This window comes from Melospiza georgiana, chromosome Z (assembly GCF_028018845.1).
Source record: "Melospiza georgiana isolate bMelGeo1 chromosome Z, bMelGeo1.pri, whole genome shotgun sequence".
NCBI lineage: Eukaryota > Metazoa > Chordata > Aves > Passeriformes > Passerellidae > Melospiza > Melospiza georgiana.
Window position 1 is genome coordinate 47,340,842 of NC_080465.1, and position 27,123 is coordinate 47,367,964.

The 27,123-nt window shown below is 40.5% G+C and overlaps 1 protein-coding gene across 1 annotated transcript in view; it reads left to right on the plus strand.

Moving 5' to 3' along the window:
- Positions 1–2,585: 2,585 nt before the first annotated feature.
- The window catches only part of ELOVL7 (ELOVL fatty acid elongase 7), a 31,566-nt gene continuing 7,028 nt past the window's right edge, over positions 2,586–27,123 (plus strand). Inside the window, exons 1-5 of the mRNA XM_058043648.1 lie at positions 2,586–2,660; positions 21,913–22,001; positions 23,939–24,129; positions 26,333–26,413; positions 26,914–26,970. Of these exons, the coding sequence (XP_057899631.1) occupies positions 21,932–22,001; positions 23,939–24,129; positions 26,333–26,413; positions 26,914–26,970 (399 nt within the window). The 5' untranslated portion in view covers positions 2,586–2,660; positions 21,913–21,931. The remainder of the gene's footprint in view (positions 2,661–21,912; positions 22,002–23,938; positions 24,130–26,332; positions 26,414–26,913; positions 26,971–27,123) is intronic.

The window sequence follows — 27,123 nt, forward strand, 5'->3', positions numbered from 1 at the left end:
ATACACTAGTAGTTGTGTCTTTACCATCTTGTAAAGTCCATTGGGCTGTCTCCAGAGTCTACATTTACCTCCTGTCCTATTCTTGGATGGCGCACGTAGTGAACTTAACAGATTACTTAAATTTACAGTAAATATCATATGCAGCTCTCACATGCTAAGAGCTGAGAAGCTGCTAGCTCCTCTTTTACAATGTAAATGTGTCTGTCTCTTGGTTTTCTTTGTGTGTGTAGGGCACAGCTGTCTCCTTCATGCTGCCTTTTTCCTGATGCATGTTAATGATTTACCTGCCCTGAACAGGTCAACCATTATTTCTGTCCTCCCCCAACACTCACAAACTTGCTTGATGGTTCAAATTACCTTTGCTCCTGAAGTGCATGGAAAGCAAGGACTCTTACTGTCTTTATGGGCTCCAGAGAAAGAAAAGCTGTTGATGCTAACACTGTTGGCATCAAATGTGTTAGAGCTGTTAGTTTGCATCTGGTTGTTGTTTTTTGGCTTGCTTTTCTTTTTTTGCGTGAATGACAACAGCTGTGTATTTTTGAAGCCTCCAGGTAACCTACTTTTTATCGCTTTGAACCCCAGTGTCACATTTTTTCTTAGCCAAGGCAGCCCTATCAGGCAGGGCAAAACAGATTTTGCAACACAGGAGGAGTATTAGTTGCTGGCTAAGCCACATCCCTCTGGACAAAGTTAAGACTTACTACCCTTGAGGCTCCCAAGAACTCTGTCTGAGCAGGGATGTGGTGGTTCCTAAAGTTTGTTTTTGGTTTTTCTTGCCCAATATTTTAGACAAAAAATGGGTTTGAACCAAGAAATAAAAAATGGTTCTAACTTCTGATTGCCGAAGGGAAAAGGGGATGATTTAATTTTGTTATGTGATTGTTCCCCTCCTAGGTGAGACATACAGTATTGCTCAATGGTTTATCATATTTTGACATATCCCTTTTGGCCAAACCCAATGATCTTATTAAGACACTCTTTCAAAAGCCCAGGGATTTCATAATCTGTTATAATCCTTACAATTCCAATAGAAGCATGAAGCAAATCCTAAAGGAAAAGATCCTCTTCCTACTCCCCACCCTAATCAATCACTCAGTGTTATGGAGCTTCTGCAGGATCTCTGTTACAAACTGTATTCCACATCCCGCCATCTATTTGTTAGCTTCTCATAATGTTTCCACACTTTCAACAAGCTTTCTGTGGTGGTTCTGCCTCTTGTTATCACAAACTTCAGGTTTGAGCTTTGAGCTTCTTGTTGTCCTCCAACTCAGAGACTCCTTATGCATCTTTGCATTGACATTGACCATGCATTCATTTCACAGCATTAGCTCACAGACCCTTCATCTTGTGCATTTCCGTACATCTCAAATGAGTTTGCCTCTTTTCTTCAAGTTGCCTTCATATTCTCTCCCTCCTCACTGTTTTTGCAGTCTTTTGACTCAAGCAATCATCTCCATGCTTACCATCTCAAAAAGCTATAATTTCTAGGCTTTTGTGGACTAAAATGATAGACCAACTTAAATGGAGCACCTGTTTACACACTAGAAATTCCCAGTTACCTTTCTTTGTGCCCCATACTTGTCTAGATGGGAGTCACTGGGGACAGTTACTGTCATGCTGAACATCCTCTAAGAGGATTATTTTTTGGGGTGGGAGTGTTCCCAAAAGCAGCAAGCCAAAGCTGACTGGTTGGGTTTTTTTTTTTTTTAAAGGAATTTTTACACTTTCCTGGTGTTGCCTTGGGTGACACGTAGCTGCCACGGTTCCCAAAGCAACGCCAAGAAGCCAGTTTTCCTTCCTCCATGCTAGTGAGATTGAGATCTAAGGGCATTTGGAGAACCCCTTAACACCACACCAGTGGGTACCACAACAGTTGGAAAACCAGCTCTGTTTGGTGTCACAGGACCACCAAACAGTTTAGCTTGGAAGGGTCCTTGAAGAACCTATTTCCAGCCACCTTTCTGTGGGGAAGGACAGCATTCCCTAGACAAGGTTGTTCAGAAGTCCTCTCCAGGCTGGCCTTGAACACTGTCTGGAATGGGACATCCACACCTTCTCTAGGCAACCTGTGCCAGTGCCTCAACACCCTCACAATGGAGAACTTATTCCTAATATCCAATCTAAACTTACCCTCTTTCAGTTTAAAGCCATTTCCCCCTTGTCATATGACTACATGCCCTTGTTAAAAGTCCCTTCCCATCTTTCCTGTAGCCCCGCTGAGGCAGTAAAAGGTACTATAAGATCTCCCTGAAGACTTCTCTTCAGGCTGAACAGCCCAAATTCCCTCTGCTTTTGCTCACAGGGGAAGTTCTCCAACTCTCGGATCGCACTTGCGGCTGCTCTGGTCTCGCTCACGAGGGTTCCCGACCCCTAGCCCTGAGCCCCGACCGAGTGAGACGCGCCGGGCGGTGCCGGGGCGGAGCGGAGCGGCGCAGGGGGCGTTCCGGGGGCGGTGCCGGGCCGGGGCCGGGGCGGGGCGGGCCGCCCCCTCGGCGCCCTCCCGCGGGCCGCGCGGTGTCGCCGCGCAGTTGCCGCCCGGCGGTGCGGGGACAGGTGGGGCGCTCTGCTGCCGCGGGAGCGGGTCCGGCGGGAGCGGGAAAGCGGAGCGCGGCGCGGCGCGGCGATCCTGGGAGCAGGAGCCTTCGGCGTTCTTCCGCAGGGTCTGTCCCGCGCTGGGCGTGCAGGGCTGGGCGGGACGGGACGGGACGGGACGGGTCCGGGGCTCCCTCCTGCCTACCTTCCTTTGAAACTCCCTGGTTGCTCCCGTGTACCTTTTCTCTCTTCCGCAACCCTTGGCTGCTCCGCGCTGAGCTTTTTTGCTCCGCACCTTCGTCCTCTGGGTGCACCTGCATCCCTGGTCCCTCTCCCTCTCCGCGCCCTCTGTGCCATACTTCCAGACTCTCAGGCTCCCTGTGGTGCTTCCTCCTCCAACCCCACTGAGTGTACTTCACCCTGCGGTGCCTTGCCTCCAAGCATTCTCACTGTGCCCTACGCGGCACCGCGTCTGTGCCCCTAAACCCTTTCACCCGGTCTGGCACCAAGCAGTTCTTGTTCCTCCAAACCCTCTGGCTGTGCCCCACACCTCCCGGTGCCTGTCTCTCAAGGACCTGTGGCTGTGCCTCCCATGAACAGAACTCTCCTTCCTGTCATGAAGAACAAGTTACATCGGGGCATGTGCATGACCCCACTGCATCAGGGACCTTATTGTTGAAAAATGCTGTTTCTTCCCACACCTTTTGATCCCAAAGGGTGATCCCAGGCAGCAAGAAACGGAGGTTTTTCTCTTCAAGGGTGAAGGTTGGAGACAGTCAGGGGAGAGGTGTGGCCCATGTGCTTAAGAAGGTGATATTAAAATGTAGGGCTGGAGGGGTGATGTCTAGCCAGGGTTGTCTGGCAAGCTGGAAGGCTGGCTATCTGGCTTGCTGCCTTCCTCGTCTTTGGAGACAGGTCACCTTTGCTGCCATGTGGGGCAGGTCTGTCCTTAAGGACTGGCCACATAGGCAGTGAGGCCAGGAGCCAAGGAGGCAGGTCAGCGCCAGCTGGGGGGGGGGGGTTGATGAGGCTACATTGGAGCTGCCTCTTAGATTTACTTGTCCTTTGCAACTGTAGCTGTCATGTACATTGTTATAGAATTGTAAGTTTGTGGATACTTAATTTGTGAATACGTTTTGAATTGAAACTTTGGTTGGGTCTTGGGTGTTGCTATCACCAAGACAAAATAGTGTGATGCTTGAAAAGTCATAGTGAGGCAGCAAGCCAGCTCTTACAGATTTTTTTTTTTTTTGCTTGCATAGGAAATCAAGGTATGTTAATTAAAGGTATTCAGACAAACCAGAAAACTTACAGGCATGTATGGATACTCTCTTACTTCATTGTAATTCAGTTCTTCCCAGACCCATGTGTAGGTCTGTACTGAGCCCTACTTCCATGTGGGAGAAGTTCCAACAAGTTTTTCTGGTTGTTGGGAGCAGCCTGGGAACATGCTGCCCGATTTATTCTGCTGCTCAACACTTGGGGTGCTGCCCGGAACGCACTCGGGCTGCCTTGGAGCTGCCTCAGGTAGAGGTGGAATCATGGTGTATTGACATGGCATTAGGCAGCGTGGATGTATCCTGGAAACACTTCCCTGAGGAGTGGGAGTGCTTGTGCTCACAGGCTTACCTGAAGAAAATGTACAAAGACCTAGAATTTGAAAACCTAGAGAAACATAGGCTTAAAGTGAGGCACTGGAAGAGTTTGCCCAGAGAAGCTGGGGATGCCCCAGCCTTGGAAGGCCCAGGCTGGATGAAGTTCTGAACAGTGTGGTCCAGTGAAAGGTGTCCCTGGCCATGGCAGGAGTTTGGAGCTAGGTGATCTTTCCAACCCAGGCCATTCTATGATTCTTTGAAATTCTTGCTAAGCAGCACCTCTGTTGATAATACAGAATAATGCAACTTTATGGTATTTCAATACAATGTGATCTTTCTATTTAGAACTTATTGGTAGAGCAAGACATGTTCTGGTACAGGAAGCAATATTCATGGAATGTGTTGGGAAAGATGCCACAGCATTAGTCAAGTAATACAAGCCAAATAGGATTTAACTCATTATGAAACTCAGGAAATACCATGAAATGCCTATCAACTAGTGGCATATCAGTAAAAGAACTAATTAGGGGTGTTTTTGTATTTTGACATGACTTGATGGCATTTGCCAAGTGTGAACCCCGTGCCTCTCTGTGCCTTTCCCAACTTTGTTTCTCACTGCTGCAATAAACTGGCAAACTTCCCCCCCCCACTGTGGACTTCTGCTCTTCCTCTTGAAACTGCTTCTGCACAGTGTGTCTGTTTCCTCTGGCGTACCCGTATCTGGTTGCCTAACACACAAATTTCTGGAGGTGTGGGCAGCTGCAGAGTGAGGCAGAGGCACAAGCAGCACATGGCATGGGCATGGGAGGCATGTGTAGGGTGAGGGAAGTGGGAGAATGTCACCTCTGTGCCATGTTCAAGGTCAGGAGGTGGAAGGGAGCCAAGATCCCTTTATGGATCTTCATTAGCTGCTTGTGAAATTGTGTTTGTTGTACTGTGGATCTAGCTTGGCAGACTTCATGTGGCATCTCTCCCTGCCTGATGACTGCCTCGGCATGGCTGTCAGAGGCTGCTGCCCATAATTTTCCTGGTGAAGGCTGGTGTGCTGAAATAAGATGGTGTAGATATCAGTTATGGGTTTAGACCAACTGTGTTTTTTTGCCTGGAGTGGCTCAAGGACAACTTGTAAAATAGGGATAGTAGAGCTATAGTACATAGGCAAATATGAATTGGTAGGATGTTGACATCTTCAGTGGCACAACATATTTTATACAAATAATGTCATAGACCAACACTCATATTCTCTTCAGGCTAATGGATGCCTGAAACTTTAAGCTGCTTCTCAAAACCTGGGCAACTGGAAAGGAAGAAATACTTGTTCCCCTCACTATTCCTCTGTCCCTCACCGCAGCTCTTCACTATTCTGGTTTTCTTTCCTGAAGTCACAGCATGTGACACATGGGCAGTGTTTTTATCAGTTTCTTGTTGCCCAAGTATGTATTAAATTCAAGAAATGGCAGACTTAGGTGTGTTTTTGTCTACTGCAGTTTATGGATTGTTAACTTCAAACAGCAGTTTTGGTAGGCCTGAGTACTTAAAGGGAAGTTGGTCTTTGCTTGAAAGCTGCCCTGAAAGCTGAGTGGTTACTCTGCATTTTTCCACAGTGCTAGGGAGCAAGTCCCATGTGCTTGCCCTGGGACCTCACCCAATACTGAGGCTCATTGCTGCATGTAAAGGGCAAATACAGCCTCAAGGGTGGAAACAAAACGTTTTACTCCTCAAAAAGATGAGATTATTAGAACAAAAGAATTAATAAATCTAGTAGTTAATTTTGTAAGCCAATTGTACTTTTTTTAAACAGCTCAGTTTAAAGGGTACCTCTAAAGCTAGAAGGACATGCAGTAATTTAAGTGCCTCTTGTCACATTTGCAATTTTCCAAAAGTTTGGCGAAGTTGCCAGTGATGTAGCAATTAAATTTTTTTTTTCCATGTATATGACATTTAGTTGAAATCCAAAACATAAAAAGTTAAATATGTGAGTTTACACTGATGAGAGACACCAGAATAATTTAGGTGTTTCTTATCTTTACTTGTCTTTGGTTTCAGTGTTTAATGCTGACCATTGACATGCAAATATTGAATAGTTAGTTGGTTTTCATTTTGCTTTTTGGTCTTTTTTTCTATTTTTATTCACAAAGTAAAATGCTTTCAATGTGCCTGTCAAGATGTCTTTTTTTTTCTTCTGCATGTTTTTTGTTTTTTCATTCTGTCTGCTTATGATGGCTACACGAAGCAATTTATCACTGAAGATGTTGATTAGAAAACACCTGTAAGTGATTCGTGAATGGAGTAATGTGAGATGAATAAACAGTTTAGAGAACCACAGATTTAAGTGTCTTTAAGTGTTATCTTGGTTCTCGATGAGGGTCTGAGGAATTGAATTTCAGTAGCATTTAATTTCAAAATCCTGAGGTAGCACACAAATCTCTTAAAAACTACTTGTGAAGCTTATCCAGCCCAAAGCAAACTCTGGCTTCCACCTGCAGAGAGGCACACATGTCACAAGGAGGACATATACAGGTGTCAGTAAACTCTATGAATCACCTTATTTGCTAGGAGCAATGGTATTCGGATTGCCCCTTTACACTGTGCCAGGGTAAAAGCAGCAAACACGTGAACCCTTATCTCCACTCCACTTATGATACCTACTTAGGCTGATGCTGCAGTTTCCCCAACATTTCTCTTATTCCACCTGCTTTTCTTTGCATATGCTTCTTGTGTCACTTTTCTTTTGGACTGGAGTATTTCTTGGTGAAAGCTGGTACTAAGAAGTACTGAGGAAACAGTCTGGGTTAAAAAAAAAACCCTTTCTTTTTCTGTGAGGCTTGCTCTCCTGTGCTGAGTCTGTTTCTCAATCTGTTTTATTATGCAGCCAGAAAAATGGTTGTTCCAGCAGAAGTCAAGGGTGACATAGGAGCAGGTATGAGTAATGGGGAGAGAGGTTGATTAAAATTACATTGCTACTATTAAAAGTGCTCTTATAATTGCAAACTTACCCTGTAAACAGCCAGACTTGCTCTGCTTGAGCAGGCTGTGCTCAAGAGAAGCTGCTTGTAGCAGCTTTATGAATTCCTACATGCTGCCTGCCTGTGTTTAATTGTATTGTGAAATTCTTTGTAGTTTGGATTATGTTTTATATTGATATGGGCCTTGCACTTTGGGCTCTGTGCCTGGAACCTCTATTCAAAGACTTTTTTTTTTTCTTTTTTTTTTAAGCAATGCCTCACTGAATGCATGTGAATATGAGCATAAGTTTGTCTAGTGCACAGCAAAACCCTGTGCAAAGAAATAGGATGTACTGTGCGAAAAGCTGCTAAGTTTCAACAGGCATCTCATGGGCTGGAATTCAAGAGAATGCTCCTATCCCGGTGATGGCATTCAGGGTTTATGGCTATGCCTGAGATAAAAATATGGCTTACTCTATTCCTTTTATTCTTTGTTTTCTAACAAAAGAAGGGGACGACTCTTGCTGGGCTCTGACTCACAAAGATCAGTTTGTTGATTTGGAAATAATTTGCATTGTATCATCAGTCCTGAAATGACTTAAAGCCAAGTCACAAAAACCTGATTCAGTGGTTCTCTGTATGCTTTTAGAGTATGGGAATGGTTCACATTGGTACTGTGTTCTTTCTTTCAGGAAAGTTGTGGTGTTATGAATAGATGGAGATGGGCCTGTGGAAATGTCTGTAGTCAGTTCAGAGAAGTGGTAGCTGGCAAGGTTTCCTTTTGTACAGGTGAAAATTACTTGGATTCAAGTATATTGCAAGAGAACAGTGTGTTTTACAGTATTTGCATTCTTAACATCCACAATAATCCCTTTTATATTTGTTTAAATGTACAGTTGGAAAAATCTAGATAAAATACATTCTTTATCATTTTGTAGTCAGAGTTCTAGCTTGTTTGTTCCGTGCTGAAGAAAAAAAAAATCACTTTTTAGTCTTTAGCTCTACAGAAGGAGTGTGACAAGCTTAATGAAATTATTATAACTACTATTATTATTACTTTGGATGTGTCCTTGTCCCCCTTTTGTCTTGTGAATGAGAATTGTAGAATATACAACTGATCAAAGCCAAGAGGATAATGAAGCAAAACTCAAATGTTCACTGTCGACTTGGAAATGAAACCTTTCATAAAATTACTTGTAAGGTACTTCTTGAAAGTCTTGTTACAATCACTCTCATTATTTCTGCTGTGCTGACAATATTGTTTCTGTAGCACCTGTTGTTCTGTAACAAGTCAGGTTGTTAGGAAAAGGAAAAAGGAAAAAAACCTTTTAAGACAAGACTGTAAATAGCCTTGTGCTATAGCCCTTAGATATTTAGGAAGTTAACTCAGTTTAACTTCTAACTAGGAGCATGGCAGATTTTCGAAAGAGAGGAGGGAATGAAAAATACAGGGGCCATTAGAATACTCTGTGGCTCTCTTCAACTAGTCCTTTAATAACTGCTTGAAATCTTAAGGGGTAAGTATTCTCCATCTGAATTTCAGATCATCCTGAAACAGCTTTTTGTAAACTGAAGTGATCCACTTAATCAGTTAGGGAAGCTTATCAGAAAGTTGTGGAGAAAATGTTCCTGAACATGGACTGGACCATGTTGAGTTCTGATTTGCTCTGAAATTTTTTCCAGTTTTGCTATTTTATTTTAAAACTGAAAATCTCATATACCCCATTTGAACTGCATTTAAAAGTATGGAATGGAAAATTGCCTCTGGAGGTGTGGAAATTGTGCAATCTGGTGTTCTTGCTTTTATCCTGTAGAGAGTTTACGCATATTGTTGTAAAATGTGATATTTCATCAGTTGCTTTCATCCAAGGTGCTGAAGCATCACCCTTGATTGAATCTAGAAAGACTTCTGTGGTAAGTGAGGGAGTCACTTTTAGAGACCATGAAATTATATGACCTTGGCTCATTCTTTGAGATGACTGCACTGGGAAGAGATCCAGTCTTCCTTTCCAGTCAGTGGGATGGCATCACACTTTTTGGATATGGTCAGCTGGTTGAACCTGCACCTGAATAATGTATATATAAGACAAAGAATATGTGCAAAAGCAAATTGTTTGGCTTAAGTGTGAGCAATAGAGTCATTGTGAAGTGAGGCAGAAGAAGAGTAGAAGCAAACTAGGTTTGTTTTCATGATGAGGGCTATGGTGTTGCTTTAGGTTCCGAAAAGGGGGTGTGGCCCACTAGTTTTGCATATTAACTGGAATATTGAACCAGCACACAACACTTTGGTTTTATTTACAGCTTTGCTGTGTTAATTGGTAGCAGACATGCCCCTTTTTCTCTGGGGGCTGAGAACTTCATACAGAGAGTGAATCAAACCCACTGATGGATCTCTCCTGCAAGGCTTTGAAACTTGTATGTCAAAAATACTATTTTTGATAACTTAAATGCATAGCTATACATAAGTCTAATTTTCTTTTGTATTGGAGACAGTCCAGTTTTATCCTGTTATACTGCTGTAGCATGCTGAGTAGACTGTTAGACACTTGTCTGTTTCTAGTATACTGGTGTTTTAAAGGAGCATTAGTATTAGGCTGAGTACTCTGCTGCTTGCCAAGCTTCTTTATTGGAAGTATTATTGTCTCCTGTGTTATTCTGATGTTGCATATCCATTGTTTAATGCACTTTGTTGATGGGATCTCTTTTTTTTTTTTTTAAGCTATTTGTATTTGGCAATCTTTCAGGATCGAAAAGAGGACAAAAAATGTGCAGTTGCCTTGCCCAGAGATAGCTGGTTCATCCCTCCATGCTGTCTGGATGAACTGTTGTATTTTAAACTGCAGAGATGTCTTGTGATCCTGGATTCTCTCCAAGTGATTGGAAAGATAGTTAAAAGTACATTCTGTTGTGGTAGTGGAAAATATTGATAGAAGATGGAAAAATTCTTACATACCTGTGATCAAACCTGTGCATGGATGTGTTGTTTGATTCTGCTTCTCTGTGAAGTTACTGTTTGGTGTTCCAGGCTGATTTAAAAAAGCTCTGAGTTACAAACTCATGGCCTGCACAGTGCTGCTTTTTGTGCCATTCTTGAGCTTCCAGGAGGTGCAAAATAATGAAGACTTTTAGAAATCCCTATTAGCAAAGGAACTAAGGTCTAGATAACTAGATCTGGAGCCGAAGTATGCCTTTACAGCTGTGTATTTTTATTTATTTTATTTAATTTTATTTATTTTATTAATGTATCTTTGCCCATAACCTCTATTTTGCATTTTGTTCTGTAAACTCTTGCATATTGATTTCTTGGAATTTGAATGAAAATTGTATATATTTTAAAGCTGAATTTTCATAACAAGATCTGGTTTTGCAGATCAAACCAGTTAATGTTTTTAGGTAATGGATGATTTTGCTTTCACGAGAGCTCTTGAGGTTAGGCTGTCTTCTGAATACTGTCCATGCAACATTGTGTTGCCCACACAGCCTTTTTCTTTAGTTCCTACAGGCCTTTGCCTGCTCTGGGTCACTGTGTCTGGATGTTTCCTCACTCCAATACTTATAGGCAAACATGAATATTCCTATCCCATACTGTTTCTTGAGTTCTGACCTCCAAGTCTGTCACAAGAACCCTTTCAAAGTCCAGCACTTCCATAGTCCTTAGAAGCTTTTCCATAGCAAGTGGAAAAGAGTATTTTTGGAACTGCTGCTAGCACTGTATGAAAGCAAAGGTGCTCCCATTCTAGTGTTCACCCCATGTGCCCAAGCTGCCAAACTGGATCTGCCTCCAACAGGTGAGTCATCCCAAAAAACAAAAGGTACTGGGGAAAGTTATCAGGCAAGTAGTGTAAGCAGCATGCAGGATGGCTGGAGTGGTACCCAAAAACTTACTCAAATTTTGAATAGAATCAAGTGGGGGTTCATAATGTATTAATTTCCATGCATTCATCTCTGGATTCAACATATAATCACAATGCAAGTGGCTTTGACTTCAGGATGAGTGTGTGGGGTAATTTCCTCCAGTTATCCTCAAACTTCAGATACCTATTTGCTGTCCATTTCCATTTTCCACCCCATTGTGATTCCTCCATTGAGTATAAGATATATTAGAAACATCTGGCTTTTCCATTTCAGAAACTTGTATTTCACTTTTTCCCTTCCACAGTAACTCTGGTCATGTGTAAGTGTAAGCTAATTACCTATTTATTGGGGTTTTTTTTAAGTGGAGCTCTTCTTTGGGATGTAGAAATAAAAAATTGAGTGCCATGAGAAATTGACTTTACTGCTGTGTTTAGTTGTTCTGACTGAGAGGCCTGTGTCTCCAAACAGTGGTATAATGTGCCTTCATGGGTTGCCTGATACTAATACTCATGAGTGTGCTTCATAGTGATTAACCAAACCTTTCATCATGCTGAAGAATGTTAATTTAAACAACAACAACCTAACGCCTGTATACCTCCCTGCAAACCCTCAGTGATTTGAAACTTCCAGCTGCAGCTGTATAAATTACCAGCTCTGGACTGGGAGGATTTAGGATGTGGCAGTTGCTTCCTGGAGTGCTCCAAAAACTACATGTGCCAAGACTGGACATGGGAGCGGCAGCTTTTTAACAATACTGTCAGCATGCTTTCTTGGGCAGGAGGAGTGTTCTGAGACCTTAGTTTAAAAAGCACTTAGGACATTTCCTTTAAAGTGGCTTTTGTCCCCCCAGAGTTCTGCTACCACCTGTCACTGTGACCGTGTCACACGTCCCCGAGCTGACGTTGCGCTGTGCGGGTCACTGCCAAAGGTGCTAGCACAGCTGGTTCCCCCTCTCTCGGAAGAGCCTCCCAGGGAGGGTGCAGTTGCTGGTGTTTACAATGCTCAGCAGCATGTCCACTATGGTGCATGGAAGCTTAAAAAGAGGGGGGAGGGAAGGGAGGGTGTCAGTTCTAGGTCAGCTGCCTTTAAAATTTATGCCTGCCTACTGCAATGCAAGCAAAATAGGAGCAGAAGGAATGCATTATTTTGCTGCCTAGGATATCAGCCCAGGACCCAGAGGGTGGGTAGGTTGAGCAAGTGCAAGGCAGTGGGAAACAATGGTAAAGCAAATTAGCTCACGTCAGCATGGGAGAGTGGTGTGGGAGCAGTTCAACTACTGTAAATTGCTGCGTTAGAGGGTGTACAAAATAGTATGTTGCAACTCTGCACGGGTGTTATCACTGTTACTACTTACTAATATTCTGAACCCAGCAAGGGTAGAGCTGGTGCAATAAAAATTCCATAAAATGGCATTGATTTTGCAATGTTGTTTTGCTATGGCAACTACAGTGACAATAGCTGAGTGTATGCTATACACAAGATGTAACTGTGGAAAAACACCTCTTCCTTTAATAATTATGAATATTTTTCACTTTAGTTGCTTACCTCTTCTTTCTTAAGGTGAATATTGTGTTCTTAAGGTAATTATTTACTTTTCTTTTTCCATCTCCTCTTCCTATGAAACTCTTTTCTGATGTGTTTTCGTGTTACAAAGACAGCTCCATCTACCTGTCTTTGTCTACTGCAAGTGAAAATTGTGGTCTAATTTTTTTTCCCCTAGTGCTGAATACCAACTGGTATATTACCATTGATTACTTGGTTATGACATGTCTTTGGAAATAAAAAAGCTTGTCTACCTTTTTTTGCATTGGCATTGGCTAGGTTAGCAAGTTGCTACCTATGAGATGAGTCCTGTTCCCTTTATTTTTAAGGAGTCTTCTCTGGAAGCTGAAGTCTAGCTCTGCTTTTCTGTTTCTGTTTAGCTTCCATGGAGTGACCCCCACTGTGACTATTTAATGACAATTTATGCTGTTGTTCTGCTAAGAGATGGGTAAACACAAACCAAGTCCTTGGTAGCAAACTGCTTCTATTGTGATTCATTCAATATATGAGAGCCTTATATTAAGGTAATTCTTATGCTATTCAGTTAATTTTTATGCGTTAACTCTTAACTGTAAATTAGGGTAGATGATATGGTGGAGTGACTCAGTGACTCAGCTTGCTGCTAAGCGAAGGGGACACTTTCAGACATTAGACATCTTTGATCCCTTTCATTCAAAGTATTTATTTGGCACTTGCACTCCCTCTCTCTTTTTAGAGCTAACCTATAAACTGAGTATTAAAAATGTGCTTCTGAGGCAGCTTAAAAAACTCAGTCTGTGTTATCTTTCGCAGTGCAGGTAAATAGCAGTCCTTACCCCTCTAGTTCAGTACAGAGCTCTATATTCTGTTTTGCTTGGTTACTAATGATGTGTATGCACTTTAGAAACACCACAGCTGTAAATAATTCTTACATATCCTTATCAGAACTGTCTCTACTATAGCTGTTTGTAGAGGAAAAACAAACAGAATGGGTAAGAGCTCTGTATGTTAGGAAGATGTTGGCTTGTAGATGAACGAGCAGGGAGTGCAGGGGGTATGAGTTAGCATGGTTGCACAGCACGGCCGAAAATACTAGATTGTGTTACTGCTTTCTAGCCTTTAGTTCATGTTTTGTGAAAGTCTGCTTAAAATGACCTAAAGCTTAGTTGATCTGGTCTTTCAAGTAATTCTGAAATGGTGCTTTCCTAGTTGTACAATAAGGTAAGGAGGAAGCAGGCGAGTCTAAATCCTTTGGGAAAGGAGGATATTAACCTGGGTTGAATATAGCCCAGCTACTTAATCAATGCATTACCAAAGGCCTTTGATAAGGGTAATGATATACCACTATCTAATGGAAGTGAGGTTGCATTAGCAACCTTATTTTGACTTCTAAGTGAAAGTTGTCATGCTGTGTGTGCCTCAGGAGTCACTGTGTATGCAGGTCTAGGTGACATTGTGAGCTGGTATCACAATGAGCTAGAACAAACTCAAAGGAGCCAAGGGTAAGTAGTGCACTGGGGCACCAAGGAGAAGAGCTGCTGCTCTAAGCTCTATGAGGAGCCACTCACTGCAGTAGAGTAGGGAGGTGAGACTGGTTGGCTGAAGGATGGCTGACATTTAAATGCTCAATAAAGAGCTTTTGTTAAAGGCAGGGGAGCACTGAAAGCAAGTTGGAATCTTAGGAACTTTACATCTGCTAATGTTGTTTGTTTTCTCTGAAACATTGAAAGTATGGGGAGAGAAAGTTGGTGAAGATATAGTGATGTCCATGGTGCTCAAGTCCTAAATGAAACTGAGAACTTTTTCAGGGATGTGCCCAGAGTGTCATACTTGATTTAACTGATAAGTAGATTCAGAATTGCAAAGAAACTTCCTTCCAGGCTATAGTTGCAAGAACTATTTAGACTTGAAAAGTCTTTCTATTGATGTAGAAGATTAGTCCCTAGGATCATTTCACATGCATCCCTGCAACCTCAGGTGATATGTTTCAGATATTTAAGATACTGGTGATGACAGATCTTTTCCTGCTTTACTGTAGCACAATGTAATTTTTGTGGTTTCACATCTCATCTTGTAGAGTGTCCTGGTGGACAGTGGGATGACTTTTTGAGGTGGAGCATGTGAAGTGTTTGACTATCAATCAAATCCAGGATTGTCTATGAGTAGGTGGGACTGGATGATGATGTGGCCTCCCTACACGACTTCATTATCAGCTTAAAGGGATCTATGACAGGGCTGTTATTCCTACTTTTCTCCCTTTCTATGGCATTTCAATTTGTGAGTTTTAATGTTTCCTTTGCACAAGCCAGTGCAGCCTTTCAAGTCTGAGTTGACTGAGAAATAATAACTTTTTTTTCATTCTCAAAGCCTAAGCTTTAATTGGGATTGGTGAACTGCTGTGGCTTATCTTGCAGCTGCCTGGAGCAGCCCCACTGGCAGTGATGCTGTGGGACTGGACTGCACAGGGGGCCTTCCTCATTCAGACACTGGTGCCTGACAAAGCAGGGCTATACTCCTGAAATTGTTCCCATAGGAAGGGGATTTTCCATGCCTGTTGTTGCTGTTCAGCTTTGCCATGAAGTTTTCAGCATCTGTTCCTTTAACTATTTATAGAGAGGTGTGGAAGCAAATACAAACTGGTCTTTATTTTACGCAGCAGCAGAGTGGGAAATGCATTGGACAGACAAAAAACCAGTGAGAAGTGTAGTTGAAATTAAACCTGTTTTCACTAGTTGTGCTACTTAAAGTACTTTAGTCACATAGGTGAATAACAGATTTGATGCTAGTTTAAAAAGCAAAGGATTAAATAATGAGGTGCTATGTAAAAAGATCAGTAAGAGTGACTATACAAGATAAGCATTAGATATCTTTTTGAATAGTTCCAATGAGGAATTTTAGAAAATGTTCTAATAAAGCTTCTTAAGCCTCAGAAATCTGGTTTTAGGATGTTCACTGTCATCTAGCAGGGGCAGTGTTTATAAGTGATTTTATCAAAGAGGAAAAAGCCATATAGTTTAAAGCAGGATGTAGCAAAATGCATTTGAGGTGAATCTCACAAACTGGGCCGAATATGAAGGCATAAAAATGGAAAAGGTGACAGAAACTTTTCTCAGCAAAATCCATAACAAGAGGTAACACCCAGCTGAAGTTTAAAACTTTGTTGCAGAACATGGGTGAGTAATTCATGTAATATAATAGGCAGTTTGTAGTAGCTTGCCATGTGACATAAGGGAGTAGTGTAGTTAAAATAACTGCAATTATGTAACACACAGCCTTGGGAAATAGGAAGGGCAGAGCTGGTATTTCCCAGGTAAATCTTAAGATACCATCTGCAAAACGTCCTAATTTAATTACCTTCTGAACTTCAAGAGCAGAATTAACAACAGTATACAAAGTGATTCTGAAACATGAAAGTTTCATAATTGTGCCTGAATATGTAAGCCAGTATTACTGCCATTTCTTAAGCTATAATTTTGAAATCAGACCTGCATGTGTCAATGTTGCTGTAGGCTCTCCCTCTCTTCCAGTGGGGTCTGCAGGGTGGATGATCCTCCAGTCATCATGGGCTAGGTGTGATACTCCAGAAGCTTTGTTTTTGAGAACCATCTTGGGTGTAAATTAGACCACTGAATTCTGCCCTGGGTTGTCATAATCTCCAGACATTTTCTAAAGGTTCACTTTAAAACTATCTTGTCTGTCTTTTTAGAAATAAGCTTTTTTCTCCCTAATGTTTATTTTTAATGTTAAGTGTTTAAGTTCATGTGAATTGAAAATTGTTTTTTTGGAGTGACAGAGCTTATATTAGATTGTTTCATTTTGAGGGGGTTTTTTGTTTGGGTTTTTTTTTTTGGTGTGTGTATTTTTTTGTGAAGTTCTTTTATGTGCGTATTTTGTTTAGTAGCCATTAACATAAAACAATTTTTGTAAAATTACTATTTAAAAGCAAATCTTGATATCTGTTTTATTATTTAAAAACTATGTAGGGGGAATAAATGAGCATAAAGAATGGCAAATATCTTTCATGTGGGTTAACCAAAGGAATGTGAGAAATTTCTTGTTCTCATTTAAAAATTAGGAATATTTGAGGCATAACAGTAATTCCCATTACAAAAATCGCTAATAGTTTTGTGAGCTAAGTGAACTTGAGCACTTTCAACAGCTTGTTTCCTTACCACTTCTCATCGTCAGACATTCTCATATGGTTTGCTGTAGTATTTGTGGCATTTCTGTTGGCATAAACAATCTTATCTGCCCTTGTCTCTCCAGTAAAGGTAATGGTCCAGCCTGGAACTGGTTCTGCCAAGCTGTATGCCTTAGCTGAGCTGCAGTTAGTGGGCTCTTCCAGCTGTCTGCTGAGCTGCAGGCTACCAGAGCACAGCAGAGCATTACTTTGCTCTTTAACACAAAACTTTTCCTCCTTTGCCTCACTTATATCTCCTTTTCTTACAATGGTGGAGGCACATTTGTTTAAAGATATCTTCAGAAATTATGCTGCTACACTGACTTGAACTTAGGTAGTATTATTTCCATTGACAAAAAAAAAAAAAAATAGTGCTTATTTCTTTTGAACAGCTGAATATCTTGCATATGTTTTTTAGGTGGTTTTGAAAGTTGTTTTCCAATTGCATGTATTTGTGAGGGCTGTCTCTGTTATTTAGACCTTTTCAAGCTGGCCAGACTACTTATATGACTGTATGTTTGAGTTTATGTAAATTGTTTGCAATATATTGTTTAAAATTACCCAATTTTGAAAATGAGTCTGCTTGTGTTCCCTAATTTTGAGAGAGTTTGCTACCAACTGGGCAATCTATTGTGCATTTTAATGGCATTTTTAAGTTTTGATATGAGCAGAAAGGGGAAGATTGGAAATAAAAGTGCTGATGTACTGACTTTGTAAGTACATTAGCAGGTAGATAAATCACATGTAAGTTTTCCTGACTGAACTAGGGCTATACAAATGCATAATGGGCAGATGAGCTTATAGTATGAAGAACTAAACTCTGTATTTAACAAATGGCCTTCTCTGGCCCCAACTCTTTGACCCCTTAGGTGAACTCTTTCCAGTCTCTTAGAAGATAATTTCTGTAGCCTACTGCCAAATGTTTTGGAAGATTGCATTACGGTCAAAGCATTATCAGTTTACTGCTTAACAACACAGTTATATTATTAAAAAACAGTCTTTCAGAAATGGTTTGGTTTCTTTGGTGAAGCACAAGCTAGTTGTTTATCTTGTATGTAGGTATGTGATTTCCTTTTTTTTCCACTCTTCCATTATCAAGCAGGCCTTGATCATATTATTTTCCAGTGTGTATGAATATGTGTGAAATAAGTGTAACAAGGTAAGACAAAATATTTTTGATGCTGCAATTAACTCTCCTTTTGTAGGTGGTAAAGTAAACAAAAAATTATCCTGAGAACCTAGCATTAACATTCTTCTGTTCGCAGAAGTGGATTTATGAAGGAAAACTGTAGGTAAGAAAATAAGTAGAATTGTAAAGCAAATTGAAAGTGAAATAGTAATGTCATATATAAAAGTTGGTTTTAAAGAAACCTTTTAACTGTAGGAAAGTTCTGAACAGCATTGTCTTTCTTGCAGACATTGTTTCTTAAAGTAATTGGAGTTAACTTACTGTATTTTGCTTACCTTTAGATTCAGATTCAGATCAGTCACTATTGAGTGCTGAGGCTGGGGCTGCTTTCTGTGTAAATCCTTCTCTGTTTACTGAACTTATCCTTCTCTAAGTTACTGAACTCCAGTGTTACTGAACTCCAGAAACTTTCAGAAAAGTTTGCTAACTGTGGTGGAGTTATTTCTTGCTTAACTATGAACGGAAAAGAAATCTTGAAGTCTGAGAGGCTCTCCTGTCTAAACTTTTGAGGACTTTTAAAGGAAGAGGCGCTGTGAGTGCTGGGGTCAGGACAGTTGGGACAAATCCCTTACCATCAGTATGGCAAGGGCCAGTTTCACTATTTTCATCATCTGCCTTTCTATTGGAGCTAGAAGAAATCTATTGGAAATAGATTCCAGATAAAAATTTTGCATTTGGCCTCAATGCCTAGCAGGCATAAGAACTGCCAGCACATTTGTCTGACTTCTGATATAAAAACTAAAGCGGAGTCAAGTGGGTAAATGTAGAATTGTCTGGTGTTCAAGTGGGTAAATGTAAAGAATTGTCTATTTGTGAGTTTGTAGTTGTTGAATGACAACTGTAAGAGGATGTCATGATCAACACCCCAAGCCCATTGTAGTGGGTTGACCCTGTCTGGGTGCCACATGCCTACCAAAGCCTCTCTCTCACTCACCTTCACTGCTGGACAGGGGAGAAAAAGTACAACAAAGGGTTCATGGGTTAAGATAAGGATTGGGAAAGATCACTCACCAAATAACATCACAGACAGAACAGACTTGAATTAAAGGTAATAACTGAATTTATTACTAACTAAATCAGAGCATGACAATGAGGCCTGAAAACACCTTCCCCCCACCGGCCCCTCCTTCCCAGCTCTGCCTCCTCCCCCCATGAGTGGTGCAGGGAGGTGGCAAATGTGGGTTGTGGTTAGTTCATCACACATCCCTACCGCTGCTCAGGGAGAGGAGTCCTTCCCCTGCTGCAGCATGGAGTCTCCCCAGTGGGAGAACTTCTCCAGAACTTCTCTGTGAACTTCTCCAGTGTGAGTCCATCCCATGGGCAACAGTTCTCCATGAACTGCTGCAATGTCAGTCACTCTTCCATGGATGCAGTCCTTCAGCCACAGCCTACTCCAGTGTGGCCTTCTCTCCCCATGGGTTCACAGCCTCCTCTCCGGCATCCGCCTGCTCCAGTGTGGGTCTCCTTCATGTGCTGCCAGTGGATCTCTGCATTCCAGGGGCTGCAGGGCCACAGCTGCTCTCCATGTCTGCACCATGGGCTGGAGGGGAACCTCAGCTCTGGGCCCTGAAGCACCTCCTGCCCTTCCTTCTGTGCTGACTTGCAGGTCTGTGGGGCTGTTCCTCTCACATGTTCTCAACTCTGATCTCTGGTGGCAATTACAACTGCACAAACATTGGGTGTTTTTTTTTTTTCTTCTTACACCTGTTACCACAGAGGCATTTCTAATTTCTACTTAGCCCAGCCTTAGCCAGTGGCACATACATCTTTGAAAACACCACAGACTGGCCCTGTTGGACACTGAGGAAGCTTCTCAGGCTCTCACAGAAGCCACCCTATAGCCCCCTCACCCCCAAAGCCTGGCTATGCAAACCAAATACACTGATACTATATGGCAATTGTTTTAGTGCCAGAATCTACACGGAATTTTCTGGATTTTTAAGAGCATGTCTTGAAGCAGATTTCTTTTTTAACTTTAGTCTTGGTCAGCATGTTGAGCTAGCCAGTCTGAGTTCCAGTAATGCAAGGGTGGGAAAACTGGGTGGCAGTGAAATCAGGAAGCTACTTTTCTTACCAAAGAACCAGTTAAATATAATATGATTATTTGTACTCAGTGAATATATTTGTTGAAAAATTGAGCCATGCTCTGCACAAGATTTCTGTGGGCTTTGGCAGAATTCTATTATAACCTTTGCATGAAGTACAGTTCAGTTTGCCATGCTTTTTCTCTTGACATACTGTTCTCATGTGCTGAACTGAAAGAATAGTGGATTAAAAGAATAATTTATTGTAACCAGTCTAGCCATTTAATACAATAGTTATTTATAAAGTAAACATTTTTAATGGTTTCTCCCCAGCACCAGTTATGGCTGAATAGCTTGGTTGTCACAGTTGAGCACTCTGAAGTACCTGGTGTTCAGGTCAGGGTTGGATTTATGTGGTGTTGATATCATCCATAGTTAGCTTATGGAGCAAGGCGACAATAATATTTATAATTTGCCTCTAACCATAAAATGCTTTCTCTCATGTGATTGCTAGTGTCAAACGCAAGAGTGCTTCTTATGCTACCATTAGTAAAGAAAGAGGATGCCCCCTACTTCTTGTTTTGTCAGCACCTTAATCAGCATAGAGTGCTGAAGCAAATACTGTAATATGAATACAGGATGCATGAAAATGCTCAGCGTGAAGGAAGTGATATTGAATTGGGAAATGCTGATGCTGGAGGATGATATTTCTAGAAAATGTGAACCTAAAAGAGACTTGCAGAGGGAATATTTTCCAAACCTGAAATTGGTGATGGTTTCAGATATTCGGAGACACAGGACAGAAGTGCAACCAGGAAAACAAGTGGGCAGCAAAATGAGAATGGAGATGAAATAGATCAGTTGAACTCTCATGGAGGCAGGCTTGTCTGTGTTGCATCTTGCAATGAAGGGTGAGTGTAGTGGCTAAAAATTCCTGTGAAATGGCAGTGAACAGGATGTACTTGTAGAGGTGGAAATAAGGGTGAAATTGTTTTTCTGAACTGTTAAGGTGAAGGTAAATGAGAAGATGATAGTGGGGAGATCTGAGGAGAGCAATGCATTACCATCATGAGGGAAGAACTGGCTCTCTCAACCTGCAGTTGGCTTAGCTGGAAGAGATGCAGAAGGGCTGCCAGAGGAAGTGAGCCGGTTATCAAGGTGTGCTGCAGCCTGAAATAATAAATAAATACTACTAATAAAGGTGAATACAGTGTGAAGATTGTGCAGAGGTATTGAGAGAATTCATATGGTAAAGTGAGACACTGAGTGGGGTACGAGAAAAACATCATCAAATGTGCTGGGATTTTTAAAAGTTATTTTCTAAGGGAAATGAGGCAAGGGAAGGGCTGATGAGTGCTTGATTGTGAAGCAAAAATCAGTATTCATATAAGAATACTTCTCTGAAAAGTTTTACATAAGTAGGAGGTACTGCATGCAAAGTGGATGTGCTGGATAATTTTTGGGTTAATGGTGCTGCCGTTGGTACTATAACATTCCATGATTCTGGTGCGGAAACAGTTGATTCATCAGAGTGGGATTTGCATACTAATTATAACATGGTTAATTGTTGTATTTAAAAGGAGTATGCTGATATATTGGTACTTTTTCTCCTTCCCACATACCTTAGAAATACTTATTATTTAGAATTTTTTTTCCAATAATAAATATTGCAAGGCTGAACTTCCTCATATATCAGCAGCTTGGACTTTAAGTGGAGATGGTGATAAAAAATAATTTAAGCATCTGTTCTTTATTCATATTTATCTCTTAACTGTAATGGTTAACCACAGCACAGTTTCTTGAGATAACACTTTATGGCATGGAAGCACCTGGTTTGTATGTAGAGATTGCAAAATCATATTGTTGTGCATAACAGCTCTGCTATGAATTAGACCCAAGGACAGTGGGATGTGGCCAGCTAATGCTTCCTGATCTGTATTTCACATATGGTGCTCTGTTAGTCTTTTCCTTTTTTTACCACTCTGCTTCCTGAAAATCTTTCCCAAAAAACTTTATTAATCTTTCTTTATTGATAAAAATCTGTATTTCTGTTTTGGCTTGTTTTCTGCAGGCAGCATCATAAAAATCAAATGAAAATGGCCTTTAGCAATCTGACATCAAAGGCTATACTACTGTATGATGAATGGATTAAAGATGCTGGTGAGTCATTTAAATCTAAAACTTACTAACTCCCAATAATTTTGAATAGCAATGTGTAGCTATGCTAGGTGTGCTGTTTATCAGCTTAGAAGTAGCTTTGTCATCCTGTGAATATTTGTAAGACTTGCCAGGTTACCTATTAACGTGGCAGTCTAGTTTCTCCATTTTAAAATAGGGAGTAAACAAAACTCAGATAGTTTATGGAATTAAAGTCAGAGTAAATAAAGTGCATAGTGATTATCCTGTCAGTATCTCTGGTTGCCTGAATATATAGTTTGAGTTTTTCCTATGGTGCTGAATGTATAGTTTCAACTCTCTTTTATTACCAAACAATTGCATTTTATCAGTTAATTAATGCACATTGCGTCTTGCATTTTACTTTTGCAAAATGAAAAAAAACAAAACCCAAGCCCTGATAAGTTTCAGTATTTTGAAATTAATCCTCAGAGTAATTAACTCTGTCACAGTGGTAATTTGAAAAGGGATGTTTGTCTCTTGTTGCAGTTAATAAGGGATATTAATCACACTTTGATTTTATGTTGCCACTCTCTTATTCTGTTTGCTTACCAAAAGCTGGTAGAGAAGACCTCAATTTTGGGGTTAAGACCCATCACTCTCAGTGTTTCTCACTGTGGTAGACAGCTAGTGACAGGGATTAGCTAATTCCTAGAAAAAAAATTGAGAAGTGGTTAAGGTTAGATATATATGATTACTGATTTATCTTTTCTAGCATAGCTGAACATCACTTTTCTTGTTTTATAAAAGCACAGCCTGCAAGTGAGCAGGGAGTTTAATTAGTATGACTCATAGAATGAAGTGGATTGGGAGGGAGCGAGCATTTCTGCGGCAGTGTCCATGACTCCAGAACCTGAGTTATCTCCAGGCCCAACAGTGCTTGTATTTGGCATTTTGTATCATAGTGTTGGTGGAGGAACATGGTTTTCTCAGGATCAGGCTGGGAAGAACAGTGGGAAAGTTTTAGTAGGAGCAGGGCAAGGGTGGATACAACAAAAACAATCAGCTGTGAAGAGATGATGGTTCTCCTGCAGCACACACAAGCAGATTCCTCATGCTGTGGGTCACAGTCCTCCTTGGTCTGTGGGCAGCAGCACTGGCACATCACAAGCTGTGAGCAGCATTATAATGCGCTCTCCTCCTCAATCTGTTTTTACACTTCCAGTGGCTGTTAACCACATCAGAAGGTCTCATGGGTGAAAGGTTGCTTGAATGCTGTGGGTTGAAAATTTGCTGACTTGAAACATTTGGCTATGAATTAAACACTTGACAAAAATAACACTAGTATAATTTTACCCTTAAAATACTGCAGCAAACCATGAAAGCAACAGAAAGCAATCAGTAGTTAAGTTTGGGACCATTCTGAGCCAAATCTTCTAAAAGTCAGTGTAAAGAAAATTACATGAGGTTTTGTAAGTTCACCTGCTTATGGAGAAATGTGGCAGTCTTTGGTGATCTGGGACTCTGTGATGAACCACAGAAGGGTGCAGTGAAGTCATGGTGATGCTCAGATGAAATACCTGCCAGCCTCATCTGCAGGGAGGGGGAGTGGGGTGTGCTTAGGAGGAGGTGCCTCTGCAAGACAGCTCTCTGGCATAATTGTGGAATAACTTGCAACATTTGCTTGTTGCATTATAACTCTCTTGTCATGTGAAAGTGTGTCCTTTGTTGTGCTGTAAAGACAGAAAGTCATGTCACTCATGAGTCTGTGTCTGCTTTTCATCATATGTGAAGAAAGAAGCTCTGAGTCCTACATGGGTTAAATCATGTTATCCAGTCAGTATGGATTTGAGGTGAATGGACTCTGTAATGTGATCAGTGACAGAAAAACCTAGACCATCAGGAATTAAATACTTTTCTGTAGCTGTTTTAGTAAGTACTGTAGACACCTGATTTTTTTTTTATCCCTCTACTCCCTCTAGATCCAAGACTGGAAGGCTGGCCACTCATGTCTTCACCTTTTCCAACAACTTTTATCATTGGAACCTACGTTTATTTTGTCACTTCCTTGGGACCCAAACTCATGGAAAATAAAAAACCTTTTGAACTCAGGCAGATCATGACGTTTTATAATTTTAGTGTGGTAGCCCTCTCTTTATATATGACTTATGAAGTAAGTACTATGTTTGTAATGTATTTATGTATTTCATGTATTTAACTTTTAATAAATTTATTAGTATAATTCCTACACTGCAATTATCAAAAAAAAAGTTATTGTCATGACAGTAATTATCATCCTCCAAGCTGTATGCTAAACTTGTAATTCTTGGAAAAATAGAATAAGTCATACCCAGAAAGAGAGAGCATGAAACATTTTGTGTTATTATATATAATTTTAAAAGTTTAAAGTTTTCGTCATTTAAATTCTTTGTACTGCATCAGGAAAAGCAGACAATATGCTTTTCTTAGTATTTTGTAATTGTTTCTGTCCTCCTAGGTGATAATGTGACAACCTGCCCTAAAGGAAAGGAACAACAACTGATATTTCAAACACTGTATAGAGTATGTCTATTATGAAATAATCTTCAGTTAGATCTGCCTTTTAAATGACAAAAATCAATGACAGAGGTTAACAAAATCTAATTCAAGGCATTTTTGTCCTTTAAATGAACAAACAAAACCCCTCTGAACAAAAAACCTCTAACCTGTGCCCCCTGCTTTCCCCTCCTAAGCCCAAATTATTAGTATCTTTAATGCTGCTTTTCCCCACAACCCCAAAATAGCAAATTGTCTTTTTTTCAAAAAGCAATGTTGAGATTTTGCTGCTGTTGGGCATTATTTGCTTGTTGGGCTTTGATGGGGTTTTTTGAAGTGTAGCTATTTGTTGATGGTATTGTGTGAATGACAGCCTTACACTTTTGCTTGGTGAAGCACCATTGTGCTGGTAGTGACCCTGTGTGTGACTCCCAGGCCATATGGCTGGCTATTTCAGGCTTGGCAAACTAGTAATAAAACCTGTCAGATTATTTTGCCAAATTGGCAGGATATGTTCCTGTTAGCTTAATTTGCATCAATCTTATCATGAGTTACAGTGAACTCCCTGACATTTCTTCCAAGCTCTCTAGAGTTGTGACTTCATGGAAAGTGGTGGGCAAGATGAACACTTTTGTTATTTAGACAATTTTTTGAAAAAAATTGCTGAATTTCCTTTTGGAATTTGGTTCCAAGTTTGGTTTTGTTTATAAAACTCAGAAAAAAAAAAAAAAACCACCAAAAAAACCCACAAAGAAACAATAAAAGAAAAAAAAAATTGAACTTTTAGTGCCTGACACTGGCACAGTATTCAATAAGTCTGCTGTCAAGGCTTCCATGTTATAATTTCATCAAAGAGTGCATGGACAGAGTGTAACCAATTGAATGTCTGCTATTGTCTGGTGGTCAGCAAGAAGCTAATTCTTCCCCTTTTTGGAACCAAGTAATTTGGTGGGTGTTCTAGTCCTGGTGTTCTAAAGAAACCTGGTTTTTTTAAGCAATCAGTTCTTCCTCAGTCAGGAAGTGAAACGGGCTAAAGCCTGCTTCAGTTAGGAGTGGTGAAGCTCTTACCATGCATGAGTGGATGATGATAATAGGAAACATCTTGAAGGTATAAAATACAATACAGATGTCATAGTGGCTGGCAGTAGAATAGGCCAACTATAATACTAATATTGTTGCTCCTGTCCAAACTTTATTATATTCCAAGAGAAAAGATTATTTTATATTTGGTACATATAGTCCTTTGGTCATGTGCTCTCAGTTGTAGCTTCTGGTCACTCATATGAGTGGAAAACTAATTGAACCATGAAGTTTAACTAAGCAGAATTTTAGAGAGTATGGTATTAAATATACATCATGCATATTGATTTGTTCCTTGTCTTTAATGATAATTAGAAATGACTTTCTGTTGTGCTGGTTTTGTTAGAGTATTAAGATGCTGTGTTGTATTTCTTTTTGTGTTAAGATAGTTAGCTGTGATAGCAATTTTAAAAATAATTATATTTGGTTTTGTGGTCTTGCTTACACAGTAAGTTGTTTTTTAACACTGGTTTTGAGATGCATCTCTTTCTTCTCTTCAGTTACTAAAGCTGAAATAATGGGTGTAGGAAGAAAATTCTTGTCTATGGGTGTGGTCCTGGAATTAGAAATTCATTAATCTGCAACAGCAAAGGATTTTTGTGGTAGCTATCCCACACACAGGTAGATGATTGACAAAGTTGCTGATTTAAGGTGTTTTTAATATTGTTTTTCCCCTCCTGCTTAGTGATTGCAAAAGTAATCCAAAATTAATGAATTTTTCAAAAGATGTAAAGTTAATCTTAGCCCTTTTTTTCCTCCAGTTTCTTATGTCAGGCTGGGCCACAGGATACTCATTCCGGTGTGATATTGTTGACTACTCGAGATCACCGACAGCTCTAAGAGTAAGTTGCCAAAGACAAAGGTGAACTGTTATCATAGAACAATAGAATGGTTTGGGGTGGAAGTGACCTTGGAGATCATCTAGTTCCAATGCCCCTGATATGAGCAAGGACAACTTCCACTAGACCAGGTTGTTCAAAGTAGTGTGTTATACATTTACTTTAGTTTTAGCAATGCTTTTTGAACAGCCTGCTTTTTGAATGCACTGTTGTAGAGTGGAACGCACTAAATGGAAATACCCTCTTGCATAATGTAGAGCACATGAATTAACTGGAGGGATGGTTGGTTGGTTAGTTGGATAAAGAAAGAGGCAAGGAATTCATTGGCTTGTTTTTGTTGGTTTTACAATTCCTTTAGTTTAAAGAAAAAATAGTCAAACGGTACATTTAAATATTTCTGTCAACCTTGGAACATCACTTGGCCCAATACTTTCCTTAATATAGATACTCATTTGTCCTGCTATGACTTTTATGGTTTGATAATTTGATTTTTATTCTTGCAGATGGTGCGAACTTGTTGGCTTTACTTCTTTTCCAAGTTCATTGAATTATTAGACACTGTAAGTATTTGTAGCCTAATAAAAGAAGTGGTTCTGTTTTCTTTTCACAGCAGAAGAACTGGTACTGTTTAGAGCTTAGGACATAAGTTGCTTTTTATTTAATCCTCCAATCTTCAATTATTAGAATACCATCACAATGTTTACCCTTCTTGT